Source organism: Schistocerca serialis, chromosome 7 (assembly GCF_023864345.2).
Source record: "Schistocerca serialis cubense isolate TAMUIC-IGC-003099 chromosome 7, iqSchSeri2.2, whole genome shotgun sequence".
NCBI lineage: Eukaryota > Metazoa > Arthropoda > Insecta > Orthoptera > Acrididae > Schistocerca > Schistocerca serialis.
In genome coordinates this window covers 334,138,824-334,159,742 of record NC_064644.1, presented here as the reverse complement: position 1 = coordinate 334,159,742, position 20,919 = coordinate 334,138,824, and the positions used below count along the sequence as shown (strand labels likewise).

Genomic DNA, 20,919 nt, shown 5'->3' with positions numbered 1-20,919 from the left:
CCAAAAATGTGAAACTCACGTGGGGAGTGATCAGGACTGCATGGAGGATGTGTAAGGGCTTCCGAGCGAAACTTCTGCAGCGTAGTCGAAACAACTTTGGCAGTATGTGGGGCCCATCCGCGCACTGACCGTCTTGTCTCACAGCAGGACAAATGAGTTAACAGTTCCGGCAATTAGTTTTGAAATAAGATACTTTACTTAGTTTTTCTCATTTGTCTCGTTTTCTTTTGTCTACCATTTATATAGCTGGTCTACAAAAGACCAAAAAAAAAAACAACAAATCGCATTAAAGCTTTGAACGTAGAAACACAAGTAGAATGAAGAATAATGAAACTTTAAAACGTAAGACAGGTCAATGTACAGCTATTTAAAATAGCTGACTACCTTTAGATTCATTCAAGTTTCTTTTTATATATATTTTTTTTTCACTACTGTCTTTTGAAACAGGTACATATTCTATAAACTGCTTACCCGTCGTATTTCCTCTGAGTGAATGAACTGAGAGCGTCAACAGGCGTTGTGCACTTGTGCACACTTCTAAAAGTCACCGGCTCTAAATGGCTCTGAGCACTATGGGACTTAACAGCTGTGGTCATCAGTCCCCTAGAACTTAAACTACTTAAACCTAACTAACCACCCCCTGCGGGTTCGGGGGTTAGAATAGGCCCGCGGTATTCCTGCCTGTCGTAAGAGGCGACTAAAAGGAGTCTCAAACGTTTCGGCCTTATGTGATGGTCCCCTGTCGGGTTTGACCTCCATATCTCAAATTTTTCCGAAGAGCGAGCCGATTGGGGAAGGGCGCCTTACTTGGTGCATTGTGTCCGTGTTGTGTTGAGAACTTTCGCCATCTTATTCGTCGTTGCATTGCAGTCTTGCCCGCTCTCCATCTCTTGGGCATCGATGCGCCCCTGCGTGCACTTTCTGCCACGCACTGTGCAGGGCCATTTTCTGCACTGACGACGCCCATGGACCACATGTCACCTAACATCCAGCACGGTAGCCAGTCCGTTGTGGTGGGGCCGCCATGTACCCTCTTGGTTGTAGCCCCCTGACAACACAGGGATCGCTCTACTGATGCCTGCGCCGTTCACTCCCCACGTATGCCAAGGAGTAGATGCCCATCTCCCTAGGGCATCAGGACTCCCGGCAATGGCCATCCTGCCAGGTGGCTATTGCTGTGGCTGGGTGGCGCCCGTGGGGAGGGCCCTTGGTCGGAGTAGGTGGCATCAGGGCGGATGACCCGCAATGAAGCGTGGTACATCATCTCTCGCTGGCGGCCAGCCGCCAGCAGTCTCTAAGCGTTCTCGGGCTCAATTTAATGCTCAGAAGTACGATCCGAAAACGTTCCCCTCCCTGGCCACGCCGTGGGAAGAGCGTAAGTCTCAGGATGGAGGTAACAGTTATTCGCCCCGATTCTTAGTTTGCACGAGAGCTGATGGGGAGTCTTTTCTCTCCACAAAGCCTCAGTTCTTCGTCGAGCATTTAGAGGACAAGTTTGGGGAGGTGGAGGGCTTGTCTAAAATGCGCTCTGGGTCAGTACTGATACAAACGACATCCTCCGCCCAGTCCCGCAGGTTACTTGCTTGTGACAAGTTGGGGGATGTTAACGTTTCTATTACACCACATAAGAGTTTAAATATGGTCCAGGGTGTTATTTTCCATAGGGATCTCCTTTTGCAGTCTGATGACGAGCTGCGCGCCAACTTAGAACGTAGAGGTGTTCATTTCGTCCGGCGCGTTCATCGGGGTCCGAGGGACAATCAGGTTGCTACCGGTGCCTTCATCTTGGCCTTCGAGGGTGATACGTTACCGGAAAAGGTCAAGGTGATGGTCTACCGATGTGACGTCAAGCCCTATATCCCTCCCCCGATGCGGTGCTTCAAGTGCTGGAAGTCCGGCCATATGTCTTCCCGCTGCACTTCCAGCCTCACATGTCGCGATTGCGGACGCCCATCTCATCCCGATACTCCATGTGCCCCGCCTCCCATCTGCGTCAACTGCGGGGAGCACCATTCACCTTGCTCGCCTGACTGCAAAGTCTTTCAGAAAGAGCGCAAAATCATGGAATATAAGACCCTGGACCGGCTGACCTATACTGAGGCCAAACGGAAATATGACAAGACTCCATCCTGTGAGAATGGCATCTTCTTATGCAGCTCCTACAACAACTGTGCTAGCTCCATCAGTTTCGAGACTTCCAGCCAGCTCGATAAGCAGTAAGACTCCTCCTGCCCCCTTGCCCGTGGGGGGCTCTACCCAACAGGTTGCTCCTGCACCACCTACCTCAGGAGCAACCTCCTCCCACCCGTCGGGGACGTCCGTCCCCGCTTCTCAGCCGGAGAAGCGTCTAACTTCTTCGACTACTCTCGCCCGTAAGAGTTCCCTTGGGACCCTCCCTTCCCAGGGATCCACCAGCGGGAAGGATGACGGCCACCAGTGGCATAAGTCCTCACCAGCGGCCGGGCGTAGGGCTTCACGATCCTCCTCTGTCCCGGAGACTGAATCGGTGAAGCCTTCCCAGCCGGTGAAACCCAAGGTTCAGCGAGAGAAGTCCAAGAGAAAGACCTCTAAGGCCAAAGAACTTGCGGTGGCGCCAACCCCACCGCACCTTTCGCGCTCTGCGTCTGAGGATGAAGTCGAGATTCTAGCGTCCGCTGAGGACCTTGATCTCGCTGGTCCCTCAGACGCCATGGATGCCTCTCGTACGGGTACTGAATCGGTGGCAGTGAGTGAACAAGCGGCGTAAATTGCCTTCCCAGTCCTTTCACGCCTTTCTCAGCCATGGACAATACCATCCTCCAGTGGAACTGCGGCGGTTTTTTCCACCATTTAGCTGAGCTCCGCCAACTTCTCAGCCTTCGCCCTTTCTTCTGCATTGCTCTCCAGGAAACTTGGTTTCCAGCGATGCGAACCCCCGCCCTCCGTGGCTATCGGGGTTATTACAAGAACCGAGCAGCTTATGAAAGGGTGTCTGGTGGCGTCTGCATATATGTCCTCCACACTCTGCACAGCGAGTCTGTCCCTCTCCAGACGCCTTTAGAGGCTGTCGCTGTACGCGTATGGACGCCACAGGCTGTTACCGTCTGCAGTCTTTACATTCCACCGGATGGTGATGTCTCGCAGCATGTCCTGGCTGCACTGGTCGCCCAATTGCCGCCACCTTTCTTGCTATTGGGCGACTTCAACGCCCATAACCCTCTGTGGGGTGGGTCAGTGGCCACAGGTCGAGGCGCCATCGTTGAACATTTGTTGTCGCAGCTCGATCTCTCGCTGTTAAATGATGGCGCCTTCACACACTTCAGTGTGGCACATGGCACCTACTCCGCCATTGACCTTTCCATCTGTAGCCATAGCCTCTTACCGTCTGTCCAATGGAGTGTGCATGACGACCTGTGTGGTAGTGACCACTTTCCGCTCTTTTTGTCACTACCACAGCGTCACTCTTCTGGGCGCCCTAGCAGATGGGCTATGAATAAGGCTCACTGGGATTTGTTCTCCTCCACTGCCGCTTTTGAGCCTCTCTCTACTGATGACATTGATGCGGTGGTTCAATCTGTCACCACCGGCATCGTTACTGCCGCCGAATCTGCCATTCCCCGTTCTTCTGGGTCCGCTCGGCGGAAGGCTGTGCCTTGGTGGTCGCCTGAGATCGCTGAAGCGATTAAAGATCGCCGGCGGGCGCTCCAGCGTCACAAGCGACATCCCTCCTTAGCCCACCTTATCGCCTTCAAACGGCTGCGTGCGCGGGCCCGCCTCCTTATCCGCCAAGGCAAGAAGGAGTGCTGGGAGCGGTATGTGTCCACCATTGGCCTCCATGTCACTCCCTCGCAGGTCTGGGCCAAGATTCGACGCGTCTACGGCTATCGGACCCCTGCCAGCGTCCCTGCGCTCTCACTGAATGGAGCCGTTTGTACCGACTCCGACGTCATTGCAAATCGCTTAGCAGAGCATTTTGCTATGAGTTCCGCTTCTGCGAATTACCCCCAGGCCTTCCGCTCCATTAAAGAGCGGCTGGAACGTCGGAGCCTTTCGTTTCGCACCAACCACCCGGAATCTTACAATGCTCCATTCAGTGAGTGGGAATTTCGCAGTGCCCTAGCTGCTTGCCCTGATACCGCTCCTGGGCCAGATGGCATCCACTGTCAGATGCTGAAACACCTTTCAGTGGACTGCCAGCGGCGCCTTCTCGATCTTTACAACCGTCTTTGGGTCGAGGGGGAGTTTCCGTCGCAATGCCGGGAAGGCATTGTCATCCCCGTTTTGAAACCTGGAAAGAACCCTCTGGAGGTGGACAGCTACCGTCCCATTAGCCTCACCAACGTTCTTTGCAAGTTGCTTGAACGTATGGTGAGCCGGCGCTTGCATTGGGTGCTGGAGTCTCGGGGCCTTCTGGCTCCGTCTCAGGGTGGGTTCCGTAAAGGCTGCTCCGCCACCGACAATCTGGTGAGTCTGGAGTCGGCCATCCGTACTGCTTTTGCCCGCCGTCAGCACCTGGTCGCTGTCTTTTTCGACATGCGGAAGGCGTACGATACGACATGGCGTCATCACATTCTTTCTACGCTTCATGGATGAGGTCTTCGGGGTCCTCTGCCGATTTTTATCCGCAATTTTCTGTCGTGTCGTACCTTCCGCGTGCAAGTCGCGGTCTCGTATAGTTCCTCCCACGTCGAGGAGAACGGTGTGGCACAGGGCTCTGTTTTAAGTGTCTGTCTGTTTTTAATAGCCATTAACGGGCTTGCTGCGGCCGTGGGAAATTCTGTCTCCGCTTCCCTGTATGCTGACGACTTCTGCCTTTATTACAGCTCTACTGGCATTGCAGCTGTTGAACGTCAGCTACAGGGCGCTATCCGTAAGGCGCAGTCTTGGGCTGTAGCGCATGGGTTTCAGTTTTCGGCTGCCAAGACCTGCGTTATGCATTTCTGCCGGCGCCGAACAGTCCATCCTGAGCCGCGGCTTTATCTTGCCGACGAACTCCTTGCTGTGGTGGAGACCCACAGGTTTTTGGGGGTGGTTTTCGATGCCCGGTTGACTTGGCTGCCTCATATCCGGCAGCTCAAACAGACGTGTTGGCGGCATCTCAATGCACTCCGATGTTTGAGCCACACCCGCTGGGGAGCCGACCGCTCTACCCTGTTACGGCTCTACCAGGCGTTAATCCAGTCCCGTCTGGATTATGGGTGCCTGGCATATGGCTCAGCATCCCCGTCTGCGTTGCGGGTGCTGGACCCAATTCTCCACAGCGGGATACGCCTTGCCACTGGTGCTTTCCGCACCAGCCCTGTGGACAGCTTACTCGTGGAGGCAGGTGTCCCTCCACTGCGGTTCCGACGCCAACGTTTGCTGGCCGCTTATGCTGCTCATGTTCTAAGCTCGCCCGGGCATCCTAACTATCGTCTCCTGTTCCCGCAGTCGGTTGTCCATCTGCCGGAACGTCGGCCCCGGTCGGGTTGTCCGACCGCCATACGCGTCAAGGAGCTTCTCTCCGGGCTTGGGCTTGTCCCTGTTCCGCCTCCTTTCCGGGCACCTCTGCGTACACCCCCGTGGTGCGTTCCTCGCCCTTGCCTTCGGCTAGACTTGGCACAGGGCTCGAAGGACTCTTTCCCTCCAGAGGCCTTCCGCCGCCGCTTTTATTCCATCCTGGCCACGTATCAGGGCTCTGGCATTGTTTACACCGACGGCTCGATGGTTGCTGGTCGAGTCGGTTATGCGCTCACTCTAGGGGACCATTCCGAACAACGTTCCTTGCCGGCTGGCTGCAGCGTTTACACTGCTGAGCTGGTCGCCATCTTTCGAGCCCTAGAGTATATCCGCTCCTGCTCAGGTGAGTCCTTCGTTATCTGTAGCGATTCCCTGAGCAGTTTACGAGCACTCGACCAGTGTTTTCCTCGTTCCCGTCTGGTGATGGCTATCCATGAGTCCCTGCATACTCTTGCGCGTTGCGGCCGCTCTGCGGTCTTCGTGTGGACCCCAGGCCATGTTGGGATCCCCGGCAACGAGAATGTTGACCGGCTGGCGAAAGAGGCGACTAGTGCACCATCTCTGGACGTTGGCCTCCCGGAGACAGATTTGCGAGCGTTCCTGCGCCGCAAAATTCTGGCCCTTTGGGACACTGAATGGCGCGGCCTGCCTTCACGCAACAAACTTCGGGCCATCAAGGGGGCTACCGGTGTGTGGCGCTCCTCCTTGCGGGTCTCTCGCAAGGAGTCTGTTGTCCTCTGCCGGCTGCGCATTGGGCACACTCGGCTTACGCACGGCCACTTATTGCGCCGTGAGGACGCGCCTCTATGTCGCTGCGGCTCCGTTTCATCCGTGGTTCATGTTTTATTGGAGTGTCCGTTTTTAGCTGCGCTCAGGCAGTCGTTCGCACTGCCTGACTCGCTCCCTGCCCTTTTAACAGATGACTCGGCTATGGCTGACTTAGTTTTACGTTTTATTCGGGCAGGGGGTTTTTATTCTTTAATCTGAGTGTTTCTGTTTTCATCTTCTTGTTTTGTGTTGATTCTGGCCTTTGGTCTCCGATTTTAAACAGATTTTTTAATGTGTTTCAAGTGGTTGGCTTTTCCTTTTTATTTCTATGGTCGGCCAACCACCGTCACACTCTGTGTGGTTTTAGTTCGTTTTGTCTTGTCTTTGTCTCAGTTTCTCTTGTTCTGTATCGTCTGTGATCTCTTCTGTTCCTCGTTTTTATTCTCTGTGGGTGTTCTTTGTCTTTGGAAAAAGGGACCGATGACCATAGCAGTCTGGTCCCTTTAATCCCCCAAACCAACCAACCTAACTAACCTAAGGACATCACACACATCCATGCCCGAGGCAGGATTCGAACCTGCGACCGTAGCAGTCGCGCGGTTCCGGACTGAGCGCCTAGAACCGCTCGGCCACCGCGGCCGGCCACCGGCTCTCTGCGTTTTGTTTCCCACTATAAACGCACCGAGCGAGGTGGCGCAGTGGTTAGCACACTGGACTCGCATTCGGGAGGACGACGGTTCAATCCCGTCTCCAGCCATCCTGATTTAGGTTTTCCGTGATTTCCCTAAATCGTTTCAGGCAAATGCGGGGATGGTTCCTTTGAAAGGGCACGGCCGATTTCCTTCCCAATCCTTCCCTAGCCCGAGCTTGCGCTCCGTCTCTAATGACCTCGTTGTCGACGGGACGTTTAACACTAACCACCACCCCCCACCACTATAAACGCAAGCACGAAACGAACAAGTGGGCAAACGCGATGGGGCAGTCACCGCATTGACTGGAAATACAGTAATAAATGGTGCGTTATAAGAAGCTGCAGCCAGTAATAATAATAATGAGCGTATGGCATTGGTGGCCGGGAGGCCCCTCGCCGGGCGGTTTGCCACTACGGTGACTTGCGAGTGAATGAGGATGAAATGATGATGAAAGACACACAACACCCAGTCATTTCGAGCCAGAGAAAATCCCTGACCCCCGCCGGGAATCGAACCCGAGACCCAGCGCGGGAAGTAAGAACGCTATCGCAAGACCACGAGCCGCGGTCAGCTGCAGCCACTCAGTAGGCGATGAGATGGAAGTGGGAGGGAGGCGGGGGAAGTTACATAGTCACAATGTTTTTCTAAGCTTTTTTGTCACGTAGCACAAGTTTTTACGAACCAGTATTGTAGCATGTCGGGTCCTGTGCTCCTAACCAGCTTTTCACTGTTGATCTGAATTCACCATCGATGTCGTAGTGCTTACTTCCAAGATGAACTTTGGGTTGGAGCAACATGTAAAAATCACTCGGGGGCAAGATTGGTGAACGTGGAGGATGCGGGAACACCTCCCGATTGTATCTTCCGAACTTCGCCTGGGGCATTCGAGCTGCAGAGCGGTCTTGTAGATGTAAAGTCATGCACATGTAGATATGTTGGAAAATAGTGTATCTGCATTCCCACCCCGTCTGTGTCAACAAAAACAAGCACCCCCACAGCCCAGCGGTAAAGTTACGTCAGGCAAGTAAGTTTTTTTTGTTAGCACAAAGTACTCTAGTAACAAGCCCGCCCGGCTAGCCGTGCGGTCTAAGGCGCTGCTTCCCGAGCGGGAGGGCGTGCAGGTCCCCGGCACGAATCCGCCCGGCCATGTGTCGAGGTCCGGTGTGCCGGCCAACCTGTGGATGGTTTTTGAGGCGGTTTTCCATGTGCCTCGGCGAATGCTGGCTGGTACCCCTACACTATGTCGGCGATTGCTGTGCAAACACTGTCTCCCCATATGCTTACACCATAATTACTCTACCACGCAAACATTTGGGGTTACACTCGTCTGGTCTGGTATGAGGCGTTCCTGTGCGGGGGGGGGGGGGGGGGGGGGGGGCACTGGGGGCTGAACCGCACAATAACCCCTGGGTTCGGTGTGGGGCGGCGGTGGTGTGGGTGGACTGCTGTAGCCTGTTGTGGGGTTGTGGACCACTGAGGGGTACGATGGTGGGACAAAGCTTCTCCGTCGTTTCTAGGTCCCCGGTTCAATACACACACTGTAGCCAGCCGGGGTGGCCGAGCGGGTCTAGGCGCTACAGTCTGGAACCGTGCGACCGCTACGGTCACAGGTTCGAATCCTGACTCGGGCATGGGTGTGTGTGATGTCCTTAGGTTAGTTAGGTTTAATAAGTTCTAGGGGACTGATGTCCTTAGAAGTTAAGTCCCATAGTGCTCAGAGCCATTTGAACCATTTTGAACACACATTGTAGTAACAGCAGAGGTGGTACTAATTGTTGTTTAGATTTAGGGCGTTCAACGCGATGAACATTCTGCTGCCGGTGACAGTGTTAAGAAGCGCTGTTTTGCATAACTAAGCGAGCGCTGGCGCGGTGTTGCAGAAGACGGAGGAGCGGAAGGTTCCGGTGGCGGTGCGCATCCACCGCACGCTGGAGCTGGCCAACGACAAGTTCTACGTCATCACGTGCGGGAAGGCGGGCTTCCGGAACGCCAACAACCAGACGTCGCTGGTGTCGCTCAAGCTGCTCGACCACGACCGCAAGGTCACTGAGGTCGTGTATGGCCGCCCCTACACGCTGCGCGCCGACATCTCACGCCCCGATGGTGAGCTACTGATTATTATAACTACTTCGTTTGGCTCTTTAAAGACTACGTAGAACCAATAATTAGCGTAAGTCTTCTTTTTATTTCCTCAAAACATTTTCAACCTATCATTATAGGTCTGTGGTTGTTCTAGTGCCCATGCGTTACTATTATCTTTTTGTCAGCTGTTTCGGCGTGAACTTATAAATGTCTATCGTTTGCCTCACGTTCGTGTCGTTGCTAGTCTCCTTTACCCGTATGCGTCTTCAGGCGCACATCCAGTGTGCGTCTAAAAAGCTTGTGTGAACTATATTAAAAAAAAAGCCACGTGCGAGTAGGACTAGCGTACTAAGGGTACCTTACACACTTAATTACGTATACAGTTCATCCATTCCAGGAGTCGAGAATCTAGATGATTTTTGCCTGTTATCGACATTGATCTTCGCAAGATGTCTGTCCCAGAGATTCCAACACTTTCAAATGTGTGAATTCCTAAGGAACCAAACTGCTGAGGTCATCGGTCCCTAGACTTACACACTACTTAAACTAACTTATGCTAAGAACAACATACACACCCATGCCCGTGGTAAGACTCGAACCTCCGGCGCGCAGTTCGTGACGTGGCGCCTCAAACCGCGCGGCCACTCCGCGCGGCTCCTACACTTTCGAGAAAGTTTTAATTTCAAGTTTGAAAACAGATAACAAATGACAAACATTTTCTCTTGTAATATAATTACAAATTTACCATTGTCGGATTTTTCCTTTATTTGTACACTTAAACCTTGCTTTTTGCCAAATTCCATGCTTTTATACCAACGGGTATGTTTTGATGAGTGAGTCTCAAATCAAAATACGTGACATAAATGGCCATATCGTTTGACTGCATTGACTTAGAAGCTAACGTTTATTATATCGAATGACCATAACCCTTAGTGTGTGACATAGGTTTCAACTTCATAAGTCTGTCCGTTCTCGAGGAAAACGGTGTCTTAAATGGACAGTCCGATAAGAAATGACAAAAGAAAGTCTTGCGTTTGATATAATTGCAAATTAACAATGTTTGCGTTTTTTTTCCTTAGTTGTAGTATGAAACCTTGCTTGTTGCCAAATTTCATGATCCTATGTCAACGAGAAGTGTCTTATAGGTTTTGACGAGTGTCAAAATATGTGACATAAATGACCGTATCTTTTGATTGCATTGTCATAGAGGCTACAATTTTTTACACCGCCAACGGACCGTAGACCTCAGTAAGTGACGTAAATTTCAGTTCGGTACGTGTACCCGACCATGAGAAAAAGGGTTTTTAACAATCGGACAAAGTGGCAGACAGAAAACATAGTGATCGTACAGGGGTTCCGTTTTTACCGATTGTGCTACAGAACCCTAAAAGTACGAAATACCATCGAAATACATTTATTTTTTCCTCCAAAATAATGTTGTTACTATTATCCCTCCCCGTCTTGATTCTTTGACAACCGACTAACGTTATACACGGCGGAAACCGTTCGAAAATATAGTTTACAGAACCAGTCACAAAGCATTTTTCGTATGTTGCAGCGCCGACGTCAGAAACTTGGGTATTCGAAATGCACTGTCATATTTGTCGCTGTGGTGATCCATCACAACTGGCAGATGTAAATCACTCAATGCTAGGCCGTTCCCCAGACACCAGTGAACACGCCAAACTCTCTACGGCAACCGACCAACTGTGTATGACCCCCAACCATAAGGTCGCACCGGCTTTCGCAGCACTATTCACCAGTCCGTTCCATGTGGTTCTTGAGCGTATTATTTCATTCCCATATAAAAAAGTAGTGAAAAACAACAGAGCACCACGTGAAGACGGGATATCAGATGAGATCTGGAAACTGGAAGGGAAGCGGGCAGTTGAAACTACTTACGAGGTTATTAAAGATTGCTGGGAGAGGGGAAGAATACAGAAAGATTGGAAAAAAACCATAATCCATCCCCCACATAAGAAGCGAGACAGAACAGACACCAACAATTATCGAGGCACATCCTCACTCCCAGTCACCTACAAAATTATATCCAAAGTTCTACTGAACAAGAGGGCCAAGCAGAACACACAACAAGCGAGTGCTATGCGGGGTTAAAAAAGAAAAAAATAGATCGTGCCCAGAGCAAATATTTAACATGAAAACGATCCTCAGGATAAGAACAACACGGAATCTTAATACAGTCGTTACTTTCATTGACTTTAGAAACAGCCTACGATTCCGTAGGCAGACAGTAATTCTAACACTGGAAGAAGGGGGCGTCGACAAACCCACCAGATAGCTAGTCGAACAGACACTCACAGACAGCATGGGCGGCAAGCATAATCCTCATATATTAGTGTCTAATTTTAAGCTATCCAACCAATAAATTGCAGCATATAGACCTGTTTTTGGTCCTGGGTACTCCCTAGCGTTGCACTCACTCACAACATGGTCGCTTGTCAGACACACAGCGCCACACTCACACTGAGGATTTGAGGAGTTGCCCCATTTAAAAGCAGGGAAAATATTCAGAAACATTTTAGGACCACAAAACTGGGCTAAGGGAAGAAATGAAGATTTGTACAGAAACATAGAGACAATAACCGACACAATAAGGAAGAGGAGATTAGAGTTTTACCGTCATATTCACAGAATGAGTGCCAGTAGGCTAACCAAGAAAATTTGCAGTTTCATTTACAAATTTGAAAACTCCAAGCTACGGCTGGAAGGCACAAAAAGGAATCTGAGTGCACTAAACATTACAGAAGACACCAGACAGGACACAGAAAATTTTAGTCTGCAATATAAATATTGCAACCTGTCTTTCTTTTCAACAACAAAAACCACAAACTATGAGAGAGATGTCAGATGAGCAGAGGCAGACCATCAGCCAGCGCGTGAAGTAATTCTGGAAAGATAAGAAGTAAAATATTGCATAGTCTTGGGTTCTAAGCGGTCTACAATTGGCCAATTTATATCATAAAAAGTTATCAATAAATGAAATTTTATTTCAATAATTTAAGGCCTAACAGTTGCTATGAACTATGATTTTCGGACCATTTTTCTGACTAATACAATAAACATAAGTCAAGATAATTAAACTATCCGTCTCAGGTGACTTTTACTAGCTCGCTTCACATAGAGAGGAAAAAACTATTTAATCGCGTAAATAGTTAAGTTACCATGTCATAATTTCAGATTACATTATGGGAAGCAACGCTCTGTCAGTTGAGCAACATTAGTAAGCAGCAGTCTCGATCGCACAGTCTTTTATTAAAAATGTAGCCGGTTTCGGGCTTTAGTAGTAGGCCATCTTCAGATAATGCATCATCTGGCTGACGTTGATGACGTCTGGAACAACTGTGCTGTCGCAAAACTGCTGCTCAAAGGAAATCATGACATGTCTGCAATAAGCAACATAGTTCACAAACATATAGTTTACTTCAGTTACATTTAATAGCAGGCCGCATACATCTTTCGCACGGTAAACTCATGACGTCACTCAGGATGTCATGGGTCAAAGCAGACGAGTGGAATCGGACCTTGCACTTGACTCAAATTTTAGGCTTGGGCGTTTCTGGCACCCGTCTCAGGCTTGGTGCCCCGAGCGGCTGCTTGTGTTCTTTGGACCTTAAACTGGCCTCAAAAAACCAAACACAATCCGACCGGTGGGTAAGAGAATCGTTATCAGTATCTTTGCAGCATTTCGGCTGCGAAAGAAACCATTCGGAGTTTACTGAGTACATGATATCCGGCCCGCACTCTCTAGAAACCATACACGTGCATCTGATGAGTGCAATAAGATAAGCACACAGCGTCCATTCCGTTATGTGGAGAAAAGGTGGATGGTCTGTAACAAAGAATAAATTAAAACAGTTTCTCGCAACTGAAGAGATGCTACGCCTTGGGAAGATAGATTCCCAGCTTACATTTCAACATCATTTCTCGTGTTGCTCTAACTGGTAGCATGCTGTTTATCTCTTGTCTGTTTACAATAGAAGCAGCTTAGGTGTATATCATATTGGGTAGTTGGTAGAAATCAGGATTTACATATCATGTTTCAAGACGACTTTTGCTATCAGATATAGCCTCCCGTTTCCCAGCTTCTCCATAACTCTTGGTTCTGCCACAAACTGTTCTATCTCCTACACTACATTTCCAGCTCACGCTCCAAACCAAACTGACACACACAGTGCCTTTTCATAACCTCACAGAAAATCCATACTTACTCCCTGCTATATTACTTCACTGCTCACGTTTTCACCAATCGATAGTTACCAATAGGAGCTATTCATTCGCTAGCAGTGCACAACCATCAAATCATGAAATCGCCATATTCATAAACGTGTTTTATTTATGTGTGACCTTAAATTTACACGGAAAATCAACTGTTTGTATTTGTTGGAGTCATTTACGAAGTACGATATTTTGGCAACATAGCTTCAGTTGAGTCCTGTAGAATGAGCGTCTTTGCTACATCGCATTAGGTTTACGTTAAACGAAATTTTATTTCACTAATTTAAGGCCTGACAGTTGCTATGCACTATAACTTTTGGACCACTTCCTGTACAGTATAACAAACATACACTGGTCAGCCAGAACGCTATGACCACCGAGCTACTGTAGATATAAACCTGTCCAGGCGATAGTAGCGTCACCTGGCGAGAAATGAATGCTGGCCAGACACAAACACGGCCAATGTAGTATCAGTGAGAATGCTGTCCGTGTATAGGATGGGGAAGGCGCGCGGTCCATCTGAGTTTGACAGAGGGCAGATTGTGAGGCTCGCCACTAGCATTTCGGAAACTGCACGAATAGTCGGGTGTTCGAGGAGTGCTGTGATGAGTTCCTCAATACGTGGAGAAAACAAGGTGATACCACATCCAAATGTCGTGGGGTTGGGCGGTTACCTTCATTTCAGATGTCGACGTCATAGGCTGGGCAGACTGGAAAACTGGAAAGGCGGAGAACTTCGGCGGAACTAACATCGGACTTAAGTGCTGGTCAGAGTACAAGTGTGTCTGAACAAACAGTACACCTCAACTCTCCTAACGATGGTCGTCCGCAGCCGATGACCAATTCATGTGCCAATGGTAACACCACGACATCGGCAACTACGACTGAAATTGCCATGTGAACTTGCGGCAATGGACGTTGGCGCAGTGGCAGAGCGTTGCATGGTCTGATGAATACCGGTACTTTCTTCATCTTGCAGGCAACGGCCTTGCCGCTGTGGATACACCGGTTCCCGTCAGATAACCGAAGTTAAGCGCTGTCGGGTGTGGTCGGCACTTGGATGGGTGACCATCCGGGACGCCATGCACTGTTGCCGTTTTTCGGGGTGAACTCAGCCTCGTGATGCCAATTGAGGAGTCACTCGGTCGAATAGTAGCGGATCCGGTCAAAGAAAACCATCATAACGACCGGGAGAGCGGTGTGCTGACCACATCCTCGGCTAAGGATGACACGGCGGTCAGATGGTCCCGATGGGCCACTTGGGGCCTGAAGACGGAGTGATTCAACATGCCGATGAGAGGGCGCGAATCCGTCGTCTTCCAGGGGAACAGCTCCTTAACACCTGTACTGCGGAACAGACACAAGCTGGCGGCGGCTCCATTATGCTCTTGGAAACATTTACGTGGGCCTCCATGGGTCCAGTGGAGCTCGTGCAAGGCACCGTGACGGCCAAGAAGTACCATACACTGGTTACAGACCACGTACACCCCTTTATGTCGATCATGTTTCCTGACGGCAGAGGCAATTTTCACCAAGATAACGCGCCATGTCACAGGAGTGTGATGGAATGGTTCGAGTAACATCTTGACGAGTTCCCATCAAAGTGCTGCCCCTTAAAATCGTCAGATCTGAACCCGATCGAACACATCGGGGAAGTCATTGAACGTGGCATCAAACTCATTGCACCCCTCCCAGAGATTTACGGAAACTGCGGGACGTGCGTGTGTGTGTGTATAGATGTGGTGCCAGCTCCCTCCAGCGACCTACCAAGGTCTCATTGCTTCCACGCCACGACGCGTCGCCACTGTTATCCGAGCCAAAAGTAGACATACCGGATATTAGGTAGGTGGTCGTAATGTTCTGGCTGATCAGTGTAAGTCAAGAAAATTAAACTACCCGTTTCGACTTTTACTAGCTCGTTCTACATAGTAAGGAAAAATCTCTGAATAATCGAGTAAGTAGTTAATTCACCATGTAATAATTGTAGATAACCTTATGGGAACCAGCAATCTACGATACACTTAGGTACGTATACGAATGTAATGCACTGTAGCAGTCATTTACAGCGTTCACAGTAACATTCAGCATGGAATTGGTGCCAAATGACTGTAGGAAATGTGATAGCGAAAGTAAGTATATATAACTGCATTGTAACGTAAATTTGAGTTTGTTCTACTGCTTTTATGAGCGGTTTAGGCATGAAAGATCAGGAGCAGCATGTACTTTTGATATAGATTTATTACATTATAGTCCCACTTTTGCTTGTTATTTAGGACTATAATTTGTTTTAGGCATTATGAGTTCATGAGAGTTTCGAGGTGTGGGGCTGCGCAGGAAAAATAATGCGAAATTGTTTTCAAATATATCACACAAATGATGAGTGGCTGAAAACGGTGTGTTCCAGTGGTCCAAAGTGAAACCACCTCCTTGTTTACTTTTTGCATATTTTTACTTTATTCATTGCCTACTATGATAACAAAATTGAAAAATTGTAATTTTGTATAATATTTTTTATATTGTTGGAACTAATAGAGTTAAGGAACATTACATTTTCACGATTTGCAGAATTTTCAGTGATGTCAATGTATTTGTCGTATCTATTCATCCATCAAAGCCTTCAGAAGCTAAATCAACTAAATTTTCTTTCTTGTCACGCACAAACCATTCTGAACATTAAATATGGACTGACTCGTATTTGAGTTTCTTCTGTGAAATCAAGACGAGTAAAATTTTTTGTGTCTTCAATGCGGCCATACTTGGTAATTCAAGTGTCTGTTGTGCATCCCTGTTTGGCAGGCATGTACGGCATCCGAGTGAGGTCCTGCTTCGCCTTCAGCAAGCAGAACGCCAACGTATCGCTGATCGACGACAGAGGGTAAGTGCGCACCTACTTTCTTCTCAGTTTGTCTTTGCTGACGGCGTACACTCGTAGTAAGATGATGTTTCCCAGTCTTCCAGTTTACGCTGTGTTCCTTTCATACGTAACTCCAAAGCCAAGCAAAGCAAGTTGTCTTTAAATCACTAACATACTGGAAGTTCCAAAGTGAAGTTTGGGGCTATGTGCCCAGTAAAGGTAGACAATGGAGCTGTAAATCAAAAGCACAATGTTGTGGACGTTCTACGATAAATATAAATAGCATCTGATTTATAATCATGACTCGACAGAAGAATCAATTAACTTAAGACAGTGGAGATTGGTATAGATTTAAACTGTGTGTCAGGTTGAAGCTCGAACCTACATCCGTAACTTCCAGGATATAACATAATTTTCAAGTTACCGAAACCCTAGGAATGTTAATGAGGTGACGAATTTTTACTCCATGTCCTTGACGGGCCCAGCGCGTAGTTGTAACGTCACAAATATTCACTGCAGCGTTTACTCTGCTAAAGAGTAGAGATATGCTGTATTAATAACAGCCGTGTGAAGGTCAAACTGTATTCCGTCTCCTTGTGGTGTTTCCTCTTCCCGGTAGCATACAGGAAAAGTCTTTGTGGAGATAGGAAGCGTACGATAGAACTAGTGGCTCATCGAAACTTTTGATGGTCCACTGGTGGCGAAATGGCCACGAAAGGTAATGCTCTAATTGTGATTCACAATTTTAATTCGGTGATATGCGACCGTTTTTATCAAAACTGCCACGCATCATATTCACACTCTATTAAACTGAAGAGCCCAGCTCATCTGAATTAATTTCCGACGACAAATGAGACTACGAGTATTGATAAAGTTAATGTCAGTGATTGCCATACCTAAGCACTAAAATCTGCATTACTTTCTTTATCTGGAGGATTACTGAAATGAGTGGTTGATAGTCTGAGTGAATACTTGTTGAGTGAAGCTTCACAGAGTGGAGATGGGAGGACCGACGTCGAGCCATTAGTCGCGAGGGGATACGGATCGTTGTCAAAGAGCACGGGCCACCACCGCCGTGGGAGACGGCACAGCAGGTTGCAAGGCACTAGGCCCGGTGTATCCCGTGTGAGCAGAGGACGCTACACAGGCAGTATTTGCGTTTCTCAGATGGCAGCAGAGCTTGCGCCCTAAGTGACAGGAAGATATTGATTAATAGAAGACTATTTTAACGTAGCGTGTCCGACAGCGCAGGGGGCGCATAGCGACTTTTTTTCCCCCCACATGCTAACGCCAACAGAGCGTCAGAATTGTAAAGAACTGGGTCAGCCAGGTGTCCCGCATTCTGGGAAATGCTGGGCGAGGGACAGTTTAGAGATAGTACCTTAGAAGTGGAATGTAAAGAGGCCATCCTATCCCTTCGTACTTGAGAGTGTGGCACCAGTAGCCATCAGGCAGGTATCAAGCTAGTTGAGACTGTTAGTTTTGGCTAAGAAACTGTAAGAGCAGCAACCATTGGTTAACATAAATAAATTCAGGAGTGGGAGAACAGAGCTCGCGTGTGCGTACGTGGAGAAGGCCTTATTGGCTGGAACAGAAAATAGGAAAGATCCTGGGACTCGCAAGACGCCTGAGTTCGAGCACTAAATGCCCCACTATTGATAAGTCACACTAAAGTTAAATATGGGACTGGTGCTTTATTATAATGAGGAGACAAAAGTCATGGGATATCTCCCAATAACGCGTCGGACTTGCGTTTCCCCGGCATAGTGCAGCAACTAGACATGGCATGGGCTCAATGAATCGTTGGAAGCGTCCTGCAGAAATACTGAGCCATGCTTCCTCTATAGCCATCCATAATTGCGAAATTGTTGGATGTGCAGGATTTTGTGCACTAACAGATCTCTCGGTTGTGTCCCCTAAATATCCGATGGGACTCATGTCGGGCTATTGTGCGGCCAAATTATTCGCTGGAATTGCTCAGAGTGTTCTTCAAACCAGTCGAAAGCAATTGTGGGCCGCTACATGGCGGATTGTCATTCAAAAAAATGCCATTCATGAATGGTTACAAGTGGTCTCTAAGTAGAAGAACATAACCATTTCCAGTCGATGGTGGGTTCAGCTGGACAAGAAGACCCAGTCGATTCCACGTAAACGGATCCCACTCCATTATGGAGCTACCACCAGCGCGGGCAGTGCATTGTTGAGAACCTGGGTTCATGGCTTCGTGGTGCCTGCGCCACACTCGAACCCTACCATCAGCTCGTGCCAACTGAAATCGAGACTCATCTGACCTGACCACGGTTTTCTGATCATCTAAGGGCCAACCGACGTGGTCGCGAGCCCAGGAGATGCGCTGCAGGAGCTGTTAGCAAAGGCACTCGCGTCGCTCGTCTGCTGCCGTAGTCCGTTAACGGCATATTTCGCCGCACTGTCATAACTCATACGTTTGTCGTACGTCCCACATTGACTTCTGCGGTTATTTCATGCAGTGTTATTTTTCTGTTAGCACCGACAACTCTACGCAAACGCCGCTGCTCTCGGGTGTTAAGTGAAGGCCGTAGGCCACAGCGTTGAGATGTAATGCCTAAGTGTGGTATTGTCGGCACACTCTTGACGCCCAGGATCTCAGAAGAATTACGTAACGACTCAGGAAATGCGGTGTCCTATGCGTCTAGCTCCGACTACTATTCCGCGTACAAAGCCTGTTATTTCCCGTCGTGCGACCATAGTCACTACGGAAACCTTTTCACATATATCACCTGAGTACAAATACCAGCTCTGCCAATGCACTGCCCTTTTATACCTCATAAGCGATACTATCGCCATATGCTTATGTGGATATCGGCACCTCAGTGTAGAACGTATCTGATAGTGAGGCAGTCGGTAGAATCATTGTCATTTCCGATAAGAGTCACGCCCAAGGCTCACATTCATAAAGTTGAAAAAAATGCTAAAGTTTTTGTGGGGCATCGCGGAATATTCCCGTTCCAGCCCCTATACTTCCTTGTAGTTTCGATAAGCGGCGGCGCTATACGTAACATTCAAAATGACGTCTGTAATGGAAGTGCGTTCTAAGCAGAGAGCTGTCTTTGAGTTTCTTTTGGCAGAAAACCAGAGCATCGCAGATATTCAAAGGCGTTAGCAGAATGTCTACTGAGACCTGACAGTGAAAAAAAAAAACTGCAAGTCCTTGCGCGAGACGTCTGTCATCATCGCAACAAGGTGGTGTAAAAGCTGTCTGATCCTCGTGCCGTCCGGCTGCACGCAAATGTGCCCCCCTCTAATTAATGTTGGAACGTGCGGACAGTCTCATTCGAGGTGATCGACGGATCGCAAACAAACACTTCGCTGCACAACTGGTTAATTCTGTTGGTAGTACTGAGACACTCGTCCACCAGTTGGGGTGTTCAAAGGTGTGTGCCCGCTGCGTTCCTCGCCGCCTAAAGAACACCATAAAGAGCACCAAAGGACCATATGTGCGGAATTGCTTGCGCGTTACGAGACTTGTCGTGACAATTTTTTGTCGAACTTTGTCACAGGCTATGAAACGTGGGTTCATCACTTCGAACTGAAAAAAAAAAAAACCGGCAATCCATGAAGTGGCGCCACAGCACCTCTCTTCTGAAGAAGTAGTTTAAAGCCGCACCCTCATCCGGTAACGGGAGGACGACGGTTCAATCCCGCGTCCGGCCATCCTGATTTAGGTTTTCCGTGATTTCCCTAAATCGCTCCAGGCAAATGCCGGGATGGTTCCTTTCAAAGGTCACGGCCGACTTCCTTCCCCGTCCTTCCCTAATCCGATGAGACCGATGACCTCGCTGTCTGGTCTCCTTCCCCAAAACCAACCAACCAACCTCATCCGGTAAATTCATGGTGACCATCTTCTGGGACTCTGAAGGGTTGATGTCCTCCCTCATGGTGCAACGAACAACTCTGAAGTGCCTCACAGAACTTCATCCACCCTACAGAAAGTGATGCTGAATCACAGTAAGACTCAGTTTTTACAAAAGTTTCTAACTCACAATTCAACAAGAGCTGATATTTTGATCAGACAGAATGGGCATATTATAAGCGAGATGAAACAGTTCAAGTTCCTAGGCGTTCGGATAGATAGTAAGCTGTTGTGGAAAGCCCATGTCCAGGATCTTGTTCAGAAGCTAAATGCTGCTTTATTTACCATTAGAACAGTATCTGAAATAAGTGACAGTTCAACACGAAAAGTAGTCTACTTCGCATATTTTCATACGCTTATGTCGTATGGTATTATTTTTTGGGGTAATTCTTCTGATTTAAAAAGGGTATTTTTGGCTCATAAACGGGCTGTTCGAGCTATATGTGGTGTAAGTTCGAGAACCTCTTGTCGACCCCTATTCAATAGTCTGGGAATTCTGACATTGCCCTCACAGTACATATTTTCTTTAATGTCGTTTGTTGTTAGCAATATTATCTTATTCCCAAGAGTTAGCAGCTTTCACTCAGTTAATACTAGGCAGAAATCAAATCTGTGTGTGGAATGCACTACCTTGACTCTTGTGCAGAAACGAGTGCACTATTCTGTTGCATCCATTTCCAATAAGCTACCACAAGAACTCAAAAATCTTAGCAGTAGCCCAAACACTTCCAAACGCTTTTAAGTCTAAACTGAAGAGTTTCCTCATGGCTCACTCCTTCTATTCTGTCGATGAGCTCCTGGAAGAGCTGAAAAATTAAGCAAATCCCAGTGTTACATTGTTGATTTTCTTTATTTAAACTTACGAATTGTCGCCTGAATACGTTTCTTGTATTTCATTTTATCTGTTTCTACTATCG

General features: G+C 48.5%; 1 protein-coding gene and 1 pseudogene across 1 annotated transcript in view; both read left to right on the top strand.

Annotated features, from left to right (window-relative positions):
• Window positions 1-20,919, top strand: part of LOC126412237 (uncharacterized) — a 493,249-nt gene that overhangs the window by 427,532 nt on the left and 44,798 nt on the right. The window contains exons 4-5 of the mRNA XM_050081729.1: window positions 8,819-9,041; window positions 16,053-16,131. Coding sequence (XP_049937686.1) covers window positions 8,819-9,041; window positions 16,053-16,131 — 302 coding nt within the window. The remainder of the gene's footprint in view (window positions 1-8,818; window positions 9,042-16,052; window positions 16,132-20,919) is intronic.
• LOC126413446 (5S ribosomal RNA) lies at window positions 14,235-14,352 on the top strand (annotated as a pseudogene).